Source organism: Falco peregrinus, chromosome 3 (assembly GCF_023634155.1).
Source record: "Falco peregrinus isolate bFalPer1 chromosome 3, bFalPer1.pri, whole genome shotgun sequence".
NCBI classification, from domain to species: Eukaryota; Metazoa; Chordata; class Aves; order Falconiformes; family Falconidae; genus Falco; species Falco peregrinus.
This window is the reverse complement of record NC_073723.1, coordinates 56,748,978-56,771,919: the sequence shown is the minus strand read 5'-3', so window position 1 is coordinate 56,771,919 and position 22,942 is coordinate 56,748,978. Positions and strand designations below refer to the sequence as shown.

The 22,942-nt window shown below is 39.9% G+C and overlaps 1 protein-coding gene across 1 annotated transcript in view; it reads left to right on the top strand.

Annotated features, from left to right (window-relative positions):
• Positions 1-22,942, top strand: part of LAMA3 (laminin subunit alpha 3) — a 123,068-nt gene that overhangs the window by 24,300 nt on the left and 75,826 nt on the right. The window contains exons 8-19 of the mRNA XM_055800349.1: positions 3,685-3,803; positions 8,386-8,476; positions 9,513-9,644; positions 11,400-11,462; positions 12,772-12,813; positions 12,945-13,082; positions 13,918-14,052; positions 16,613-16,747; positions 18,859-18,905; positions 19,822-19,921; positions 21,135-21,187; positions 21,607-21,712. Of these exons, the coding sequence (XP_055656324.1) occupies positions 3,685-3,803; positions 8,386-8,476; positions 9,513-9,644; positions 11,400-11,462; positions 12,772-12,813; positions 12,945-13,082; positions 13,918-14,052; positions 16,613-16,747; positions 18,859-18,905; positions 19,822-19,921; positions 21,135-21,187; positions 21,607-21,712 (1,161 nt within the window). The remainder of the gene's footprint in view (positions 1-3,684; positions 3,804-8,385; positions 8,477-9,512; positions 9,645-11,399; positions 11,463-12,771; positions 12,814-12,944; positions 13,083-13,917; positions 14,053-16,612; positions 16,748-18,858; positions 18,906-19,821; positions 19,922-21,134; positions 21,188-21,606; positions 21,713-22,942) is intronic.

Here is a 22,942-nt window from a genome sequence, read left to right as displayed (position 1 = left end):
GCCTTCCTCCATCTCCCCCCACCACTAGGCTGGGGGTGGGCAAGATCTTAGGAGGGGACGTCACCGGCACAGCTATCCCAAAGTGACCAATAGGATGTTCCATATCATATGGCATCTGCTCAGATAGAAAAGCTAAGAAAAAGGAGGAGGAAGGGGGGACGTTCATTATTTACAACATTTGTCTTCTGGAGCAATCACTATGTGGACTGAAGCCCTGCTTTCTGGGAAGTGGCCAAGCATGGCCTGGTGATGGGAAGTAGAGAATAACATCTTTTGTTTCCTTTGCTTCCACAAATGTGATTTCTGCTATAGCTTCATTAAACTGCCTTTATCTTGACCCATGAGTGCTTTTTCCCCCTTATTTTCTTACCCCCTATTCCACCGAGGAGGGGAGTGATAGAGTGGCTGGGTGGGCACCTGGCATCCAGCCAAGGTCAACCCACCACACCTGTGTTTCATTTTTTTGTTATACAAAATAACGGCATGGACCCTCTTTTGGTGGAGGGGCACATACTGTCACACATGGATGTTTTGCATCCTTCTAGCAAGAAACCAAGAGTGTGGTACAGATATCTGTTGCCATCTCTGTACACATCCTGTTCTGAGCAAATGTGTTGCCAGCCTGCAGCTTTCTTTGTCTGGCCTTATTTATTTTCCTTGTCTGCCTTTCCTGAGAGCAGCATAGCCAGTGGGTACAAACCGTTAACAGGGAAACCTTATTTGAAAGCCAGAGTGATGCACCTATATAATCAGTTTGAGGAATAAAGAGGTGGCTTGTTTAACCAAAACTGCAGTACTAAGAGTGAGTATTGGGGGTGGGGGAGGAAGCTGATTAAAATGTTTGATAGAAGATAAGCATGTTGGGACACAAATTTTGGACAATATTTGAAACCTCATTTAAATTCCCCTCTTTGAAAGGAAAGCATTTTCTGCCAGGAAAGAGATAGACAAAGAGCATAAATAATGTCATGGTTTTAGAAGATCATCTACAAGATTCTGAGCCAAAACAACTTCGCTTCTAACTACCTCTGAAGAAATACCCTTTTTAGTATGGATTGCTCCTAGCAGTTTGAGGTGATTTGTTGAGAGCATTTGCCAGGTGCAGACCTCTTTTCCTGGCAGCAGGTAGTGAAGGAATTAAAGCAACCTCGTTAAGCTTCCTGGAAGCTTTAACTGAGGTTCCTTGAGAGAAACTGATTGAAAGAGATTGGTGGAAGCTTGTAGGGATAAACCCAACCTTTTGCTTTGAGTTTCCCAGTACCGTATGCATCAGCAGATGGCCCAGGGTGGTGAGAAGATGCTTGATGAGGTAGAAGGGGGTTCTGTTTCCCTGTGAGAGAAAATGCTATTACTGTAATCAGAGCAAATAATTTCCCACGGCTGTTAGAAGACATACTTGCAAGCTGTAGCTTACAGATGCTTTGGCCCTAGAGGAGAGGAGCTTTTATTTACATCATAAATACTTTCTTTTTCTTTTCTTTTTTTATTAATGTTCTCTTCTTTCCTTTTCTGACTTGGTATCTTGAACCAGCATCTTATATGTGCAATGTTTTATTTTCTTGGAGAGTTATATGCATAAAAAGAACAAAAGATCTTCACAGGCTATCAAACCTGGTCAGGGAACCTAGTCTCAACCTGTCTGGTTCCTGTCAGCAGACCGTAAGGGAACCTGATATCAGGCCAGCACCCCAGCTGTGTTGTTGGTAGTGTCTAGGAAAAGGTTTCCTTGCCCAAAGCTGTTGAGACACAAAGACATAGAGGAGACACAGCAAATGATCCAATTTCCCTTCTCTTGCCTGAATGATTGTGTAGCAAGGCATGGAGAATCAGTTGTCCCTGAGTTGTGCTCCCAGTTATGCCCCATACTTGGAAGAGAGTTTGGAAGGATTATCTCCCATACACTTCCCTTGTTGTAAAGAAAGGGTCAGGACCCTTAGCTTCTGTTTTGAAGTGCTTTCAGGAACCCGTTGATAAGGGTTCCTGATACTTCCAGAGTATCTTATCAGATAAGGATACTTCCAGAGTATCTTATCCCATGGTCAAGATGAAGGGAGGATTTCAGGATTTCCCTAAACATGAAGTCATATCTTTATAAAGTCAAAACTTCAGGAATTTCGTGGGAAGGTTTCCCTGGGGTGCTGGAATATCTATCATTAAAAGCTCACTTAACACCCAGATGCTTGGGGAAGCCTTTTTTGCTTCCTGCATTCTTTAAAAAAAATTTCCCGTTGTTCCTTTCCAGCGAGGAAAGATGGATCAGATAAAAAAGGACAATAAGGTAACTTTATGGCAAACCCATGGCCCTGTCGTTTGATTTATTCTGTTTGCTTGCTGTTATGGTTGACTTCTACTCAGAATTATGTTATAGTTCTGGAAGATTTCAGTGAAGACAGGCAGAGCTTTGCATGACCAATGGGAGGAGATTAGTTTTAACTAAGATGAGATACACACCTCCATCACCCTTTACTCAAACTGTATTTGCAGGAACTAAAAAAGTGTGGAGCTATTTTTCAGATCCATCCTCTTCTGCAAGCAAAGCATTATTGGGCTGGCTCTAGGATTTATATTGCTAGACCTTTTTTGCCAAAGGTAAAACAGCAAAGGGTTTTGGGGATTTAGGTTTCCCACCTTGATGTAAGGAGGTTGATGAAGCCAGCTGATGCCTGTATAAGGCCACAAGTGGATATATCAGTGGATGTATCTCAGATGTTTTTGAGAGATGAATTTCCTAAGCTGAGGCATCTGTGAGGCTGATGTGCCTGCAAGCAAAGCCTCATAGATACTTCTCAATCTCTTCTGAGCACTGCAATATTAACAGCTGTTCGAAGGAGTTAAAAGTGTAGCAGAACATGTGTGTAGAGATGGATTCAGAGCCACTGTGAGTTCAGCTGTTACTTTTATTTGGCTTAACAGAAGGCAAAAGTAAAGGAAAGGAGCTAACCACAAACTACCTAAAGTAAAATGTATCACAGCTGAGACTTTAAACAACCATATACTGGGGAAATGAGTTATCTCAGTCACCTAATTCTATCCTTTTCTAGATAATAATAGTATATTATTATTGGTGGTGGTATTATTGTTACTCATACCATACTTTTTGAATTCACAATTCTCAAGAAGTAGGATGAACTCGTGCTTAAAACTTCTCCGTTCAGAAGACAGCAGCTGGGTAAATGTATAGCCAAGTTTGCTGGTATATCTGTATCTAAGCTGAGTATGAGTTCTTTGATGTAGGTCTTTTTATTCAAATGTGTATATCTTATCTATAATTGTTTATTTTAAATAAAGATTTAGTGCACATGCTTGAGCCAAGATGTATTTTGAGGCATGGAAAAACAGAATAAGCACTTGAACATGTTTTTAGTAATTCTAAAAAACTGCTGAGACCATTCTTCTGGAGCTTCCTTGTTCTGCATTTATGCATAAATATGTAGTTTTGAGATGGTACAACTGTTTCCTCCTCTGACAAGCCTAGCAACACGTTTTCTTCATGTCTACGTGATCTTACCATGTTTCTGGTATGGAAATCCAGTTATTGACAGGTAAATATGTGCGTTTGAGCATACTCCAACATACCTGAGTATATGTATACATTAAAAAAATCTAAGTTTCTTTTTCACCTCTGCTACATTACTAAAATTCTAGCATAATAAAGAAAGCTGACTTGGGATATTACTTTTTCAGCCTGCAATTGCCATGGACATGCCACTGATTGCTACTATGATGCTGATGTTGATCAGCGCCGAGAAAGCTTAAACATCCATGGGTATTATGAAGGTGGAGGAGTCTGCATTAACTGCCAGGTAAAAAGGTCGTTTTGGTCAGTTTAAATAAATTACATTTGAAGAAGGGCTATTGAAGTGGGACTGTGTCTACACCAGCAGTTTAGAGGCTGACCAGTCTCAATAGCTCAATTTCTCTGGTGGTGTCACTGATGCTCAAAGCAGGGAAACAGGTGTCTGAAAATAATTTACATTATACAACATTGCTTATTACTATATAAATTACACATATAAATTGTATTTGTGCTTAGTCCTGAGTGATTCAAATAAAGCTACACAATGCAACAGTTAAATCAACTACAAAAGTTCCCCTTCCTGTTATTACAAAGCCTGCCATTTCCCTACTTAACCAAAGGAAAAAAAATTAACCAAATAAAATTCCAGCTCAGGCCAGCTGGTTCTTTACTGCAGCAAAAGACAGAGGGCTGTCCCTCATCAGCAGAAATAAAGGAGGCTATAGGCTATACCAAGAAGGAAGCTTATAGATATTGAAGAAGCACAGAGTCATAGAAGGGACCTCTGGAAGTCATCTAGACTAGTGCTCCCCTCAAACCAAGGCCACATGCAAAGTTCTATCAGGTTGCATTGAGAAACATCTGGTGGAGTTCTGAAAACTTCCAAGGATACAGATTACACAGACTCTGGGTAATCTTTTACAGCACTTAATTGCTCTCATGGTAAAGAGATTTTTGTTACTGTTCAGTAGGAATTTCTCCAGTTGCAACTTGTGACAGTTAGCTTTTGTCCTTTTGCTGTGCATCTCTGAGAAGAGTTGGCTCTGTCTTCTGTGTGACATCCTCTTAGGTAGAGAAAAACTACCATTAGACACCTCTAATTAGACATCTCCTTGAACATCTCTTCTCCAAGCCAACCAAAGCCATTCCCTCAGTTTCTCCTTACATGTCATGTGCTCCAGCCCCATAACTATCTTAGAGGCATGGTTGGATTGAATCAACAAATGTAAATTTGGAATCAGAGACTTTATACTGTATCTGTCATTAATGGATAACATATTCTCGGAAGGAGAAAGAATGTCTGTCATCCTGAGTAACTTTTGTTCTGCTCTGGCTAATTACTATCAGGAAAGATCATACAAGGCTCTGATCAACTTCGTCTAATCTTGGACTTACCTCTGCTTTGAGTGGGATTGAACTACCTGACCTCCTGAGGTCCTTTACCATCTGAATTATTCATTGGCTTAGTGATCTCAGGGTTAAATACACCCAGACTTATTTGGAAATTTGTCTTCCTTTTGTTGTCAAGTCATCTGAAGTATGACAAACAACTGACCAGAATGTAATTCAAGGGGAAAATTATCACCAAGCCTATGTTCCTATGAAACCTATGCATCATGATTTATGTATTGCCATGTTGTGTATTTAAAAATACAGCTGCATTTAAGCAACAAAAGAAAGGAAATATCCAGTAAAATTTATAGGGTATGTTTTCCATTTTATAGCCACAATATAATCAGATATTGTCCAAAAGGCAGTCAGAAGACAGTAGAGTTATTTTTATTAGCATGAGAAGAAGAAATGTTCTTTGTCTTCTAATTGACTTTTCTGTGCAGAACTTTATTCATGCAGTCTGGTAAGACTTATCATGTTGGTCTTTCCTGTCAGCTCTTTGTTCATGTAAGAACATTTCTCTTATATTGCTTCCAGGATAGAAAAGAGCAAAATTAATCTAAATCTGTGAGTCTCGGTTAGATGACTGATACTAATTGTTTGTAACCTAATTTTGTGGAAGTTACGCTGATTAAATAAGTTTACCATGAATCTAATTATAGCTCCCCACCCCGGATAAAGCACATGGATTTTAATTTACTTTTTCTGCCTGTGTCAGGGAAAAAAGTGTTGGGAATGGATGCTTAAATGAAGAAGAGATAGAATTGAAATGTTGCATACAAAGATACATTCAATTTTTTTAGCATCTGGTAAGAAGGGAGGTCTGAAAATCACAGTCAGACCCCCTACTCAGAGCAGGTCTAATTAGATCAGGTTGCTCAGGGACTTGTTCAGTCAAGCCTTGAACATCTCCAAGGATGGAGATGCCACAGTCACTCATGGCAACTTGTTCCAGTGTTTGACTGCCCTCATGATAAATTTTTTTCCCTAATACCTGATTGGAGTTTTTCATGTTCCAATCTGTGCCTGTTGCCTCTCATCCTATTGCTGTGTACCTCTGAGAAGAGTCTGGCTTCATCCCTTCTGTATCCTCCGATCAGATAGCTGTAGGTAGCAGTAAGTTCTCCCTTCTCTTCTTAATGCTGAAGAGACCCAGCTGTCTCAGCCTTTTCTTGGATGTCATGTGCTTTGGTCCCTCACCATCTTGGTGGCTCTGCCCACCCCTTGTCCACAGCACCAGGTCATCTTATCACAGAGATCAATGAAGTTGATTGGCATACTTTGCCCTAGGTAAATTTATGTTGAATACGTCCAATCACCGTCCTCTCCTTTATGTGTTCTAAGATCACTTGTTCACTGGATCTCCTTCTCCACCGAGCAATGGGCCTAGCTTTTCTTTTGCTGCTGCTGTACTCCTGGAAACCTTTCTTTTTGCACTTCACCTCCCTTGCTAGTTTTAACTCCAGCTAAGCTTTGGCTTTCCTAACTCCACTCCTGCATGTATGGGCAGACTTTGTATTGCCACCAAGTAGCCTGTGCCTGCTTCCACCTTCCATGTACTTCTTTTTTGAGTTTGAGATCAATCAGGAGCTCTGTATTTATCTGTGCTGGCCTTCTACCATACTTGCATGATTTTCTGCACATTGGAAAGAACTGTTGTTGTCCTAAGGAGGCTGTCCATGAGAATCAACTAGCTCTCCTGTTCTTTTTTCCTCTCTAGGCCAGTTTTAGGTAAGCAGATACCTGAACAAGCCAAAATCTACTTTTCTGAAGACCCAGGACTGTATTTCTGCTGTTGGTCTTGCTTACTTGTCTCAGGATCTTGAAATCCACAGTCTTGGGGTCACTGCAGCTGAGACTGCCCTCAACCGTCACATGTTCTTCCTTGTTAGTGGGTCTCAATTTGGATGGAACATCTCCCCTAACTGGTTCATGAACCTCTATATCCAGAAATTGTCTTTGATACTTTTGAAATAACTTCTGGATTGCTTGCACCCAGCTGCATTGCCCTTCTGGCAGATACTGAGGTTGTTAGTCATCCACGAGTACCGAAGCTTTCCCTAGTTCCCAAAAGAAGGCTTCATTTGCCGCCTTGTTCAAGCAGTCTGTAACAGACACCTATTGCAGTATCAGCTGTGCTGGTCTGTTCTCTGATCCCCGCCCTCAAGCTCTGCACAAGTTCATCCCCTGCCCTAAGCTCCAGGGAGAGGCCCAGGCACTGTACAGCCCACACTGGGAGAGCGGCATCCACCTCTGGGAGCTCTGTCTGGGGTGGGGCCTCTGACGTGCTGTGGGAGTTAGCACTGGTAGTCTCCAAAGAACGTGCCCTGCAATGTGTTGAGACCGTTGCTGCACAATCTCCAAGTAGCCCTACACAGTCTTGAGCAGAGATGGTGGTCCCCTCTGTGCTCCTGCCATGCTAAGTGCTGCAGCAACCACTGTTGTTGTCTGCTGTGTGATGCGAGCATCATCTTCCCTGATCTCGTGTCAGCCTTTCCTAGCAGCTCAGATCTGAAGGTGCTAGAGGAGGCTCCTGGCAGAGCTGGAGACGGAACCCAAAACTGCTGTGCAAACTGAGAACCCCAACCATGAGCAGCAGCCAGCCCCAGCAGCATCCTGGGTGCCCTGCTCATGAACTGCCCCACCAGCCCCAAGTGCTGGGTCCCTGCTCAGCCCTGAATTGCAACATTTCCTAAGGAGGAACTAAACAGTGGGTGGGAGCTGCTTTGCTTGCTCCAGGGCAAAGCTTCCCCCTCCAGTTCCCTACTCACGAGACTATGAGCTCTCCAGGATGCCTTGTGACCATGATTTACTCAACCAGTGCATACCATCGGAGCTGCATGCTGCTGCTGCCCCACCGCAGGGGAGAGCTTTGCTGCAGGAGTTGAAACACACTCAGGACTGTGTTCAGAGGGGTGTTACATGGTTTTGCTGTAGTTCAAATTACGATATGTTTTCTGTGTGCCTGAAACACATGTTTAGAGACATATACTTTTCTAATGGAAGATCTGCTTTGTGCTGACCTGACTGATCAGGTTTTGGTTTATTTTGATGTTGCTGATCTTAGGCATAGAATATTCAAAAAAGTAATATATAGTATGAGGGCTAATTTATGATGCAGTTCCCTGAATGATATATGCGTTATGATAAGAAAATACCATAAAAAGAGAGATGTGACAGGGAAAAGAGATTTTTTTCCCCTATATTTTTTTTTAATAGCTCTTTTTTATAATGGTTTAAAGATAAAATTCAGCTGCTTTATGTGAGAACACCATGCTACAGAAATCTGTAGAGGACAGGTGGATAAAGAACACCAAATGATGAGCGCGGTCTTTATTGCACCCATATTCCATTTTTCTCCTGTGCTGATCCTTTCTCAGTTGTATATAGAAACAGGGTAAAGGATGTTATTGTTTCTTAATTCTTCCAAATTTCCCCTTATATCTCATATTCTCCTTTTGTTTTATATTACACAGCATAACACAGCTGGTATTAACTGTGAGAAGTGTGCAAAGGGTTACTATCGTCCTTACGGTGTTTCAGCAGGAGCTCCTGATGGCTGTATACGTGAGTCCTTCTCTGTTAAGTATCTTCTCATGGTGGTGGCGTGGGGAGGGGTTGGCTGTAATCAAGGCATGGGACGCATCCTTTGGGGAGGAAAAATGGTAGAGTGACCAAAAGATGTTGCAGAGCAACTGCAAATGATTTTTTGTGTTCCTTTAGACCCTTTTAAATGTATTTGTATTAACTTATGTGTCATATGAGCCTAAAGCTTCAGACTAGCAGCAGGACAATAAGAGGAAGTAAGCCACAAAAGTCTTCTGAGGAGATAGGATCATGTAAGCCTGGGGTGCTGCTACACACACCACAGCGAGGAGGCCTGACCTCTAGGAAGCTACTCTCATTTCCTACCCTCATGACCTTGCTTCTCTTTGCTCTTTGATGTAGATGTGAGGTATCCTTTGGCTCTTGGTCACTTGAAAAATTTATTCTATAGCTCAAATGGTCACAAGGATCACTACTGTTTTATGCAGTGCTGAACCTAACAACTAATAAATGATGCAAGAGGATAATTACTAATGTAACATTTGAAAAAGAAGACCTGAGTATAGGTGAGAGATAAGGGTTGAATTACAAACAGGCTGAAGGATCCTTGTGACAGGTAGGAGGAAGCTATGGTTTGTTGTGTTTGGGTATTGAAATGAACAAGAAGTCAACAGCTGTGACGTGCTACTAGAATGTTGGACATGGTATATAAGGAAAGGTGGATGGAGCGTGGTGCTTAGCCTAGACCATGAAGTGAAATGAGTGGATGCCACAGAAAAGGTAGTGGCTGCAGTGCTGTGGAGTAATAACATGCAGCTTTCTGAATTAAAAAAACCTAAACAGTCTAAGAAAATAACATGGGTCTTACTTCCAAGGGGTATCACAAAGACTGGTGATATAAAGTACTTGGAAAATATGTAACAGCGTGCAAATGTTAATTCTCCAAATAATGAGGCATTCACATCTGCAAATCTACTATTATAATTCCATGGTGCACTGCTGTAAAAGGCAAATTAATTCTTTTCAAAGGAGTGCCTAATTGCTGATACTTACTTAGCCTGCAGTTGTAACTCGGAGCGTGCAGAGGGCTGTGAGGAAGGGTCTGGCCGCTGCTTCTGTAAGCAGAATTTCCAGGGAGAAAGCTGTGAACGCTGTGCTGCTGGATTCTATGGTTATCCATTTTGTGTGCGTAAGTATTCAAATAAAAATGCCTCTTTCCTGTGTTTTAAATTTCCATTAAAGAATTAACAGTTTCTGGCATTTCAGCTTCATACGTTTACATTTGCTGATAAACCAGTTGTCATGATACTGAAGAGTCTGATTTATTTTACAAAACAACAGTTACTTGAAAATCAAATAGATCATGCTGCATTCTTACAATTCTGAGTTCATTTTAGACATCTTCATCATGGCTACAGCCTCTCTCTCAGTAAGTCATGAACTCTAGTCCTATAGCCCTAGACAAATTGTTTAAATGTGTCTCAGGGCCTTTAGGTATAAAGAGCACTTGGACTAGGAAGTGGAACATGACCGTAGTGAGAGAGAGGGGAGAAAATGGTTATGTGTTCTCCTTAATTTGGGTGGATTTGGAACTTGCATCCCTGATAAACAAAGCTTGTGGGCTTTCAGAGGATTCTAAAATAAACAATTCTAAAATAGTGCCTGTTTAATGTTGGAAGGGCTCTCCTGGCAGAGCATAAGGCTCTCAGCTGTGCTCTCTTACTTCTACTGGACTGCAGATAGGTGTAGATATGTGATTGAAGGAAGGATTCCAGTTTGTTTCAGATTTTTTTAAAAGTGGTTGAAGGAAAGGTGTTTGTAAATCCAAAGGAAACAAACGTATTAGAAAAAACGATGTGATGTAGAACTGCTGAGTGGTTCCATTTATTGAAAATGGTAATAGATGCTATCTAATGCTATTGACTAATTGAAAATCAGATTCTTACTTTAAAACAAGGAGATTAAATTTAAGTGTTGGGAATTCAGAAATTTAAATGGTTTCCCCATAAACAAATTATATATAAAATAACTGAGAAGAAAATGTAATACCAGGATTGTGTTGGCTGCATAAAAGCTTGTGACTCCATGAACAAATTCTAAAAATGCACCAGTGGAATGTTTTGTGCCTTCAGGAGAAGAGAGTTTCTGACAGTTGAGAAACAAGGTATTGTTCTGGAGCAAGAACTGAGGTCTGACTAAAAGAGAGGTACTATGATGCAAATGGAAGAAGAGGGAAATCAATGCAAAACAAAGGGGGAAAAAACAGTGTAAAAAGTTGAATGTTGTTTGAATTCAATGGCTGTGATAGAATAAATCCTCTCTGTACAGTGCATTCTAGATTATCATATCTCATGTATCCTCTTGTTTGTAGTCTAACATTTTTTATTAAGTTCAGCTCAGGTAGATCCTGATCTAGGTGCCACTGATGTTTGTAGCTCATCAACTTTGGATCCCATCTTGGTGGAGGAATGTTTGTTAGGATGTCTTTCCCATTCCTAATATGGAGGATTCTCAAATAAAAAGCACCCAACATGTCATGAATTCTGGCAGTTCAGGTAGTGAGTGATAATGCCACATAGCAGGAGACGGACCTTCAGCTGGAAGCAGAAAATGTGCAATAAATATGGAGCTCCCTAGATAGGTCTCATAATACTGTCTAACGTAAGAAAACTTTCTGCACAAAAGGGTAGGGAGCCAGAAAGCAACCTGGTAGCATTTCCAAATGGTGTCTGGTCTTTCATACTGTTCTTTTGAGATGTCTGTACCTGAATTGGAGATTAAAAATAAAGTGTTGTTCGTAACTGAAAGAAAACTAAGCTAAAGTTGGTTACTAGAGTCATGTGAATATCATTCTCTTTATATTGACAGGAGGTGACTTCGTTGTTTGTCATTGAAATGAATGTGTCTGCTTCAAATACACCTCATTGTTTCTTTTGTTTTAAAGATACTCCTGTATATCCTTTTACTTCTCCAAATCCAAGAGATGCTGTGGCTGGTGACATAATAGGCAAGTTCTTGGTGGTTTTTTTTCCCCATATCACTGTTTTATCCCATGTTGCTATTTTTCGTTGTTTCAGTGGTGCCTGCTCTTTCATGGAGATTTATGTAGTAATTTTGCCACTGTTGGTATTTATCTTTCAGAGAGCCTTTGTTCTTGCCAGAAGTTCATCATAGTGTCATGTTCATATTAAACAGTTTAGTGGGCCAGTTCCAGAAAGAATTATGGATCAAAATAATTTTTCCCAGCCTCTGGCAAACATCTGCAAAGGCTGACCGTCTTGTTTGGTGCTCTTATGAACAGATCCATCAAGACTTTCTGACATGTACAGCTTTCTGACACAACAACTGCTGCTTTGTGGTGTAAATCTCTTTCTTAAGGCTAACTAGCCTCTGCCTCTGGACTGTCCTCTTGCACCTGGCAAATTGTACGTTGCCCTTGGCAGTGAAGGACTTTGATTTCTAAGAGAGCTACACATTTCTTATTTAGCCCACTGCAAAGCTGCCTGAAATCCATACGATTCCCTCAGTGGGCTTATATTTTTTAGTATATGTTATTATACTGCAGTACAGAGACATCATCACAGCTAGCACTTAATCACATACATTCTTGTAACACACTTCAGAATTAAAAAGCCTCAAAATCTTCTTCATATCCTAAAATCAACATTCTTCCCCTTTATTTCTACTAGCTTTACTAGAACTGGAGTTTATGTTGGGAAATGAAAAAGTGTTTTCTTCTGTGAATGTAGCAGACACTGATATCTAAGCAGACAGTACAAATCCATGTATTACAAGTCTCAGTTGTTTTCTTGAAAGTGTCTGCAGTTGCCATCACAGCCCACAAAGACTCAGTCTCCTGTACCACTTATCTCCTTCGTATGGCATCCAAAATAATTGCCCTGGTAGGCCTCTGGGTATGCTGTGTCGCACATCCCCTTCTTTCACATATTTTTAAAAGGAAGAAGAAAGAAAACTCCAAAGAAAAATGAGTAAATATAAACAGGAGAAAACAGAATTTGAGCTTTTTACATTTGCAACAAGTATCATCTGAGTCTGAAGGCATAAGAAAGGCAGCTGCCTCTAAGTGGAAGCATCTGTGTCTGTGGAAATTGTAAATCTGTGCTGGCAGGCTAAGCACAATTACAGATTATTAATTTTTTAAATGAGATTTCCATGTGAGGGTCATACAAATAGTTTTGTTGGTTCAAGAATAATAATTACTTAGCACTGATCTGTTTTTCTCTGCAAAAATACAAGGAGTTGCATGATTTTTCTGCACTAACTTTGTTCCTTTCTCTGTTTTCTTTTGTAACTAGAAGGTGGCTGCAAACCAGGGTATTTTGGCCCCCAGTGTCTGCGTAAGTGCCGTAGTTTCTTTAATGTTTGGAGCCTGCTTCCTGGTGTAAACGCCAGCCATTGGCTTCCAAGTGTAATAGGAACTTTAAGATCGTAACGCTGCAAATGTTTTCTTTACAAATGTGCTCCTCAGCGTGCCAGTGCCACGGCACAGGAGTGCTGGGTGGTGACTGCGATGGAAATACCGGACAGTGCAGATGTCGAACTGGATTTTGGGGTTTTTCCTGCGATGCCTGTGCAGCTGGGTATTTTCATTACCCCTTCTGCCAGGGTAAGCCAAATGTTCCCTATCAGTAAGCGTATTCACAAAATACAGACCCAAGTTTTATGCTGAAGGATGAAGTTCTTTTGCCACAGAGATTTCATAAGGGGCTCTCCCAAAACTCACAGAAGTTAAAGAAGGGATGATGTGATGAGGAGAGATTTCTATCTAAAAATTCCCCTATTTCCTTGATTTCTGTCTGTGATGCAACTGTCAGACTCCAGTCTGGAGCTTCATTTAGTAACATTAATGAAATTTAGAATGCCTTTGGGAACATTTCTATTACTTACCCTTATTTAAAAAAAAACAAAACAAATTTGTGTTTAATTTGGGTTTACAAACTTACTTTGATGCACCATGCTGCTCTTTCTAATCAATAGTAGAAAACTGACTGTTTTAAAACTTTATTAAGTATTTCTGTATTGTCTTTTTAGGCATTTTATTAATGCCTCCCAGATGAGATTGTAAATCCAAACCATAAATTGTTTCATTTTAGTCTTAAAAAGGACGGAACTACTTTCAATAGCTAGCATACTACTTGGGGTTGATAATCAGACTCTGAGTGAAGACAGACCAAGTGCAACACTGATATTGAACCCAGTAGTTACTTCAAGCCAGATTCTTTTGCTCTTTCATTAAGCTCTCCCTCAATGCTGAATTATTACTGATGTGGGCAATCAATAAAAGCTGTTGTGAATCAAAATAAATCTGAAGGGAAGATTTTGGTCCCGTTGCGCATGAGGGGATTGCTTTTTGGTTTTTGTTTTTTTTTCTAATTTCAAGAAAGATAAAAGAAGAGAGCCTGTGAAGAGGCTGCCCCTGAAATGTCTTTTCTCATTTGTAGTGTGCGAATGTAACTTGGCGGGTACCCAGCCCGAAGTCTGCGATTTTCTTGGGAGATGCCTTTGTCGCTCAGGGGTGGCTGGACTTCAGTGTGACAGCTGTCAGCCAGGCCACCACTCATTCCCTGCCTGTCCAGGTAAGGCTGCCAATTGCATGTACAGCATCAAACAAGCCCTTGAAAAGGCAGACAGGAGTGTTTTTCAGATAATGTCTTTGCGGTGGGTGAAGCATTGTTCACAGCAGTAAATGGGCAAGGGATTCTTGTGCCCTACAGTGAAATCTTCATATATTCTAATTCTCTAATTCCAGGGATGTTTCCATAGTAAGGGAGAATTATATAGTCTGTATAGTCTGTTTTCTCACAGCTTGGGTGGTTTTTTTTCATGGTCAGACTGATATAGCCTCAGTCAGCACAGCTGTCTTACTAATAACCAAAGGATTTGAAAGCTGTTTTCACATGGAGGCTTACAGCAAGAGAGCATGCTTGACTACTAAAGAACTGGCATAGCAGAGCTGTGAAGCGCTAATCTACTTTTGCAGAGGCTCTTTGTTTGGTACCTTGTAAAATGTGTGTTCTGTAAATCTGAAAATTAGAAGCTCCCATTTTGTCCTTCATGGTGATTTCTCGCTCATCTTAAGATCGTCCGACAGACACCAAGCCAACCTGTGTCCATGTGATCATGAAATATGAAAGATCTCCATGGGATTTCACCAGTGTACCTGCCACCAAGCTCTAGGCTGCTTTTTACAAGAGAGGGAAACCAATGAAATACAGCCATGAATACCATAATGGTCTTATGTGTGTATGAGGAATGCAGTAAGTCCTACCTGGCCCCTAAGTTTTGTCTGCCTTTGCAGAGAGAGGCCCTTAATCCTTAGTGAATTTTACATTGAGAAAGAATACAGAATATTGCTGAGTTCTGTTATGTGCTTTCCTGTGCAGCTTAACAAGATTTATGTAGAATATTATGATTTACTTTCTTCTATCTCATGATTTTTGATTGTTGACTATGGCAGACTCCTTCCTTTTGGACTAATGTACTTGTTTATCTCCTGTGAAAGGACAACAGAATTCTTTATGCCCTTGCAAAGATTTTGTGGTACCAAACACAATGGGTGGAATGAAGAAATACCACATGATGGTGTCTTTATGGTCTGGAATAGATTAATGTTTTCTAATGAAAAACATAAAATCAGGATTCTGCATTGGTACACACTGTTCAGTGGTTTTAAAATACTCTAACCATTTCTTTTTTTGTTAGAACTGAATCAGGTAGCAGCCTTAAGGTAAATCAAACCTGTACTGAATACGTTTGAACTTTTAATGCCAAAAGCTGAAGAGAGACATGAAAGCTTAAAAGGCGATGCAGAAATAAATTGTGAAAGACAGATAAAAATAGTTGAAAACACAGTCAGTGGGATTACTCAAAACTGCTGCCGTTTATAGCTTGTTCTGTTAAAATAAGCTGCCATGGGTTTAAACTTGAACTAACGCAGCATGCTGCAAGCTGTGGTGGAAAGTGAACAGCCCAGCCTGCTACTCCAGTTTGGAGCTGTCATCTTCAGGGGGGAAGTAGATCTATAACTTTTTGGCTGCTTCAGCTAGAACTGATATCTCTGTTCTTACCTTGTTGAACCCAATAGAAGCTTTACTCAATAGGAGTGATATCAAAATAAAGGCTTTAAATGAATCAGTATTACTAAAATGAGGAGAGAATACAATATAATGTTCATCTAGGGGTGGCCTCTAGTTTAGGTGATGTTTTTGTAAGCTTCAGTCTCCGTATTTCTCTTATACTAACTTCCTAGGAAGCCCAGTGTCTTTACAGGCGTCTTTGAAGTAAACACAGCAAAGTCAGATGTCCTTGACTACAGCAGAAAGAGGAACCAAAAGGGGGAACCAGGAACATGAACACGGAACAGAAAGACAGTGTGTGTTTTGTATTTCTGTCAGTCAGCCATTTCTGTCAGTCATAAAATCCTTAACTGCAACACTTTGGTTTGTACCTGGGGGCAGCTGGGATTCCCAGCTGGGTTCCCATTCATGTACCTATAAAGTGTGACCCTGTGTAATGTCCAGCATCGTTTCAATAAAATAGCACATCTTATCTTATGTGATAGAGCTGTTAGCCTAAATTAGTGGTAACTCCAAGAGAAGTTTGTTGTTATAGTCTGACAACATGCCTTGTGTATTACATGCAAATTGCTGCAGTACACTAGCCTGCTTGTAGAATTAAGGTGTCAGTAGTTCTTACTTTGTGCATCATGAACTTGTGCTTGTGAATCGTTACAAATAAGCTTCTTGTTAGCCATTAGATTTAGCCTAGCTTTGTGGCTGACGTTTCTCAGAGGTTATTTTTTAAAGATGTTAAGTACTTCTCTCATGTGGTGTTCTTTCCATTGTAAGATGGATTTCTGTCCCTTACACTGTTTTTTTGCAAGGCATCAAACTAAATCTCTGAACTGTACATTATAGAATTGCAGTAAGAGCCTGATTATAAGTGGTTGAGGAGGCAATTGCAGTGTAAGCATCTACTTCAGGATGTTTATTTTTGGTGGTAAATTTATGGTTCATCTGGTTTCCTCATGATTGCTTTACATTCAAAGGTAACTTTTTTGGCAATTTCTGGTTTAAGTAACTGCTGGTTTAGATAGGTACCTGTCAGGCTAGTTATTGGGGTTTTTTTTCTGTGTAGAATGTAACTGTGATGCTGTTGGCTCAGTGGAGAATACATGTGGTCCTGGAGGTCAGTGTCTGTGCCATAGTAACTACGCTGGACTTAGATGTGACCAGTGCGCTCCAGGTTATTACAGCTATCCCAGCTGCTTGCGTGAGTAAAAGCCTTTCCTCCTTTAATGGGGTTTGCCTTCTTATTTCTGCAATACAGAAGAAAACAAATTTTCTCAAATATATTTCCATCTAAAACTACTTATGTTACCATGATAGTTTTGTTCCATCCAAAGCCGGCAACAGTAGCACTGCAGATGGCTTCCTGGCAGGCACACACTCTGGTAGTCCTCCCTGGCACACCGTGGCTGTTCCTGTGCTGATTGGGTTAATGTGAGCATGGCATGTGAGTTTGGCCTTGGTGGAGTTGTATCTCTTTTTTAAAATATGAAATCTACAGCTTAGGGTGGACAATGGGCATTTACCTTTATGAGTTCTGGCTCACTTAACTTATAGAACATAAGCTGTGTTTCAGCTGGTTTGGGCTTCTGTATGATACACTGTCCTGTAAACTTTTAAGTACATTAGTGTGTGCTCTTGACATGTGCCAACACTGCACCATAAATTCTAGTCTAGAAGGGCTTAACTCTATTAATCTTCCATCACATCAACAATTTTTACTGCCTATGGGAATCTGTTGATCAGGCACAGAGTGTGAGTATAGGTTTTTCACATCAAGCAGAGGGAAACCTGCAGGCTCTGTCCTTAAAATCAGCAAGTTACTTGATCATTATCAACAGGACTGCTCTTTCCTAGAAGTCAAAAGATTAGTGCTAACTAAGGAATATATCCTCAGAGTTCTGCAATTACTGGTCACCACAACCACAGCAAAAAAATAATCTGACATGTTTGTTCTCTTTCTTTGGGAGACTGTCTACTACTTTACAAAAATAATTGTCATTAATCTTTTCACCCTTAGACTCTATATGAGCAAGGATTAGTTCCCTAGGCTGTAGCAACATTGTGGTTTTTTTTTTTTTTTGTGTGGCATTATTCTTATTTACCCTATGTGTATAAATCATTGCACAAGTGCGACCTTACATAGGAGTCTGAAACAATAGGACTGTTGCATGGTGTATTTCCAAGCTTGCTTCTGGCCTCCTCTGCCCTCAGATCCAAAGGTGTGATGGGCATATTTTGCAACCATATTTTTAAGTGCAGGTCTAATTACAGCATTTGCCTTGTGCTTTTTGTTACCATAAGAAGATCAAGAAAGCAGGAAGCCAAACCCAAGCCTGCTCTTAGGATGGGACAAAGAAGTTGAGGAAGATAGATTTATTACAGTTCCAGATAATCCTACCTGTTTCTGTCAAGAACAGGGGAAGAAAACAATGGCAAGATGGTACAGATCACCTCAAACTCATAGGTTCCAAGCAGGGGTGAGGACCCTGTGAGTTATAGCAGGACTTTGTGAGTTATTTATTGGAAAGAAAAATGAAGAACACTTTATAGACAAATAATATTCAAAACCACTACAGTACTAAATTTTTGGAAGGGGGTTGCTTGGTACCTACAGGGTGAACTCTCCCACCCCGTCTATGTTTGTTGTTGTGTAGCCTGTCAGTGCTCTCCTGACGGTTCCCAGCATGGCACGTGCAATTCCTCGTCAGGGCAGTGCAAGTGTCAAACGGGCATCATGGGGTGATGGTGTGACAGATGCCTTTCTGCAGCTGACAGTTTCCCCTACTGTGAAGGTAACACTTCTGAGGGAAAATCCTGTTTTGGGTCGCCCCTGTTTTTGTTGCAAGGTTCTCCAGGGCAGTCTGCTGCATGCAAAGTTTTACAGAAACCCAATGAAGCATGGGGAGAGAGGAAGGGAGGGACACACCAGGAGCACATATTAGATGAGCTTGTTTGTCATTCTGTATGCTATTTCATGAAGTGAACTATAAGAGTAAAGCCTTTTTTAGATGATGGCACAGGAGCGTTAAGAAAATGTCTCTCAATTCTGTAGGTTAATGCTATATTTTTCCAAGTGACTACTTTGCATACCAAACCAAAATAGTCTAAATCAGGCTAAATACACATTTGAAAAATCATTATTAAAGGCTTCTGCTGGTCTTGAAGTTTAAAATTCTTGAGTCCCTCCAAGGTAATCATACTAAAAATCTCTTTCAAACTCACACCTGTTACATTGTACTTCTGCACCACTACATTCCACAGCTCTGTTTTCAAAAGATCTTTCAATGTGTTTGTTTTTTTTAATTTCATAAGGTGTCAACAGTGAATGTGACCCTTCAGGCAGCATTGGCTCTCATTCTGTAAGTATTCTACCACTGCAGCTAACAATACATGTTAATAATTCATGTGCCTTTGCTGAAAGCATTCACTTCATTGCTCAAGTCCTGAAGCCTGCTCTTAGACCATGAAAGAATTGCATGAACTTATTTGCAGAGTAAGAGTGGCAATAAACTTTGTGTTTTGTTCTGTGACCATACAAGTGCAATTAACTGTTGAGGGTGGGAGGTTTTTTAATCTTTATATATGGAATATACGTACTGTTTATATCTTCTTGGTATGATAGAACACTAACATATACATCATGTATGCATATAAACCTATCCAAGACCGTCTGGTTCTGGGTTGCAACAGGCCATTTCAGCATCAAATTATTCTTGAAAAAAATATTATTTCTTTGTAACTGTTGCTATTCCGCTATTATTGTTATTAATACAGTGATAGTTGTAATTGGTAGTATATTACCAGAAATCACAGTCATTGCCAAATGTGTGGCAAAGACCTAGATGGTAAATCAGACCGATGGAAGAAGTATCTATATAGGCTCATGTATACTGTTATGTGTACCTTCCACCAATAATGGAAGGAGTAAATATGAAAATTAATTATTATTTTAAAGTAAATTTGTTTTTTAAACTTTCTGCAAAACAGTTAATATTTTAGAGCAATTCTAATAAGGCTATAAAAGAATTGGAAAGTACATCCATTGAGGCATTTAGAATAAATTAGATACAGAAAAAATATGTAGGGTGGAACAATCCTGTGCTGATAGTATGAGACAAAAATCTAAGAAGTCTGAATCAGCCTCAGTTTCCACGCATCTGTAAACGTCGGTAAACAGCCTGAGCTGTTAATAATAATAGGTTTTTCTTAGTACTAAAGAGCAGTATGTTTTTTTATGAAACAGATGAACCCATATTAACTCCTTTCTGTCATTAGGGCTATTGTCAATGCCTTCAGCATGTTGAAGGTCCTACCTGTAGTAAATGCAAACGACTGTACTGGAACCTGGCCAAAGAAAACCCTGAGGGATGTACAGGTATGGCTTCATGACATATTTCTTCAAGTTACAGAATGTGTTACATTCCTTTGAAAGTCATCTTTTTTTGCTGTCACCATCTTTGGTGCTCAGTGACTTTCACAACTCTGGTTAACAGCGTGGGTTTTGTGCTCCTTAATTGTAACACCAAATCACCCATGATACCAGCAGTTACTTTTAGAAATTAGACCATAATGTAATGAGTGCTTGCTAGTGCTGGACCAAGGTGTGCTCTGAGTTACAATGATGTGTACTTCATCCAGCCCTATGGCAGTTTTACTGGAGTGAGACGGGATTTCGGCCCTTAACACCAAAACCAGAATTTGGCTCATTGTTTTGAGAAAAAGACACTTTTTCGTTTATTGTCATCTCCTAGCTTGTAGAGGAATGAAAGGCCTTCTTGTGGCCTCAGTGTGACATGTTATAGATTATGTTTATAATAATACTGATCTGTTTGCAATTTTTAGTGTTTGCTAACAGCGAGTGTGTGTTTTTCAGGCAGATGATAATAATAATCTTAAAGATTAGAAAAGATTAAGATAAAACTCTTTAAAGATTTTTTTTCTTCCCAACTATTTCCTTTCTGACAGGTTCTACCACAACAGCCACCTAGATAGGATGAGTAGCCTTAGAGCTGATACCAATATCATTGAATCTGACTCTAAATCTCTAAATAATACACAGTCTAAACATCTCCTCAGAGATTAATTACCGCACCCTTTATGTAATTAATCTTTTCTGCCTTCAGTCACAGAATCAATACAGGGTTTCACCAAACCTCTAAGTCACTGTAGCTCCTTCCCACAATATTTACTTCATTTATAATTCATATGGAGAGTTGAACTGGTCCCAAAGTAGCACTGCAGAATAGAAGGGTGCAGTCAGGCTGGAAAATGCTGTTTTGTATCAATTATGTGAATGTTGCTAAGAAAGAAAAGACATGTAAATCCAAACTCAAGACTGTTTTTGTTAAACAGAAGTTAGAACCCTTTAAAGGACACCAGTAAATTACACATACATGGAAGTCCTCATTCTTTCTTTGCTTTTTCTTCTCACCTTGTGCCAGTATCCTTCTGCTGGTCTGAACCTTCCAGAGTAAAATCTGTCTTGTGGCACTATGACTCAAAATTGCAGATTCAGGGTGGTGGGTTTTTTTCCTGCAAAGTATCTTGGAAAGGTGAAATGCAGATTGTCTGTTTTTTCATCTGTGCAGCATGTCAGTGCGATGTGAGTGGAACACTAAGTGGAGTCGGAGAATGTCAGCAGGTAAAGTGAAATTAAAAGACAGACATTAATTAAATTGATTTTTGTAGAGATAAATTGTTGTAACATTTGGTAAGGTAGAAATGTTAGTCCTGACTATTGCTTTTGCACTTGAAGTGTTTGGTTTTATACAGCAAAGAAACAGTTTTATACATAAATTTTATATATCCTAGGAATGTATAAAAGATGTATACATTCTAAGGATGTATGACATTTCTGAAAATTTTTCATCATCTTGAATTTATATATTTTCTAATCTGTTCATTGCAGATGATAAATGACTGAAGTTATGTCCAGATAATATTTTTTGTTGAGATTTGAATGTTTTTCCTCTTTAGAATTAGAGGGAATTCAAAGTATTGAGAGATTAAAGTTCTGAAAAAGGTGCTGAAACATTTTTTATGAAATTGTTTTCTTCACAGGAAAATGGCCATTGTTACTGCAAACCTAATGTTTGTGGAGATTCCTGTGACACTTGTGAAGCTGGCTATTATGCTCTTGAAAACAAGAATTATTTTGGCTGCCAAGGTAAAATGAATAAAGGGCATCTCTAGTAGCACATTTGTACTTAGAACAAAATTTGGTAGGCTGTATTTTAAAATGTGGATGTATCTGTTGAGTCACTTGTGTGCACAGCATTTTGCACTACTGCTTGTAATTGCTTGTAATCCATGTAACTACTCCTTTGCCTTCCAGAGGGAGAAACTACCAACTGTAGTTCCCAGTGGGGGTTTTGTTTTGCTTTGTTTTTTTGTGGCTCACTCATGAAGAAAAGTGTTCCCCTGAGTTCATTGTCCTTCACCTGCCTTCCAAGGTGCCTTATTTAACACCACTTAGTGCCTGAGGCTCCTCTGCCAAAGCCTGCAGTGAGGTCACACAAGGTGCTGCTGAAACTGCTATCTTATCAAACAAGATAACCGGGAGTCATTCCTCCTCTCGCTCCTCCCAAGTTGTGGGGCCAGGGATGATTGATTTTCCTGCAAGCATTACCTGTAAGAGTGGTAACTGTCTGTTCTGCTTAGCAGTTCTCTTAAGGCCTGCTGCTGCAATAAAACCCCTAAGATGTTATAACAGATACTAGCTTGATTTTTTTTTTTTCAGGTATATTCGTGTACTGCTTTGACCCAGGGCTAAATGTGTTTTCAAGCAGAGGCAGATGTAGCTGCAGAGAAAGTGGTCCTTCTTCTGAAGGATACTTGCTCTGCCATGTGTTTTGAGTGGCCCGGCTGCTTCAGCAGTTCCCTTCCCTCCTTGTCCCCTCACTGTTTAGGTTTGTTAAAATTATCGAAAGCACTTTCACTGACTTCAGTGTGCTTTACAGCTCTTCAGGGCCGGTGCAGAGATTTATTGTTAAAGCACTGAAGTATGTTGAACAATCATTTAATATGTACAAAGTTAAAAATAATGGCCACTGTATCAAACGAAGCTTTCATACTGATGTGTCAACCAAGGAGCTAATGAAAGGGATCTGGTTTCACAAAGGTGTCAAGTACTTTAATTATCCTTGATTTTAGTGAGATTACTGGTGTTTAAAGTCTTAGAAAACAGGATGCTTTTATGCTATGATGTAAATATGTGATTAGGAGCTTTCAACCTTTCAATTCAGCTTGAAATTTTAAACCTAGGCATACTTGTTCCTTAGTATGATGTATTATACCTCGTTACTAGAGGTGTCCTTTAGTTTGTGTCACAAGTCCTGTCTCCTGTAGAAAGTCATTCAATATTGTCGTCTAGTATTGGTTAAAAATATGCATAAGC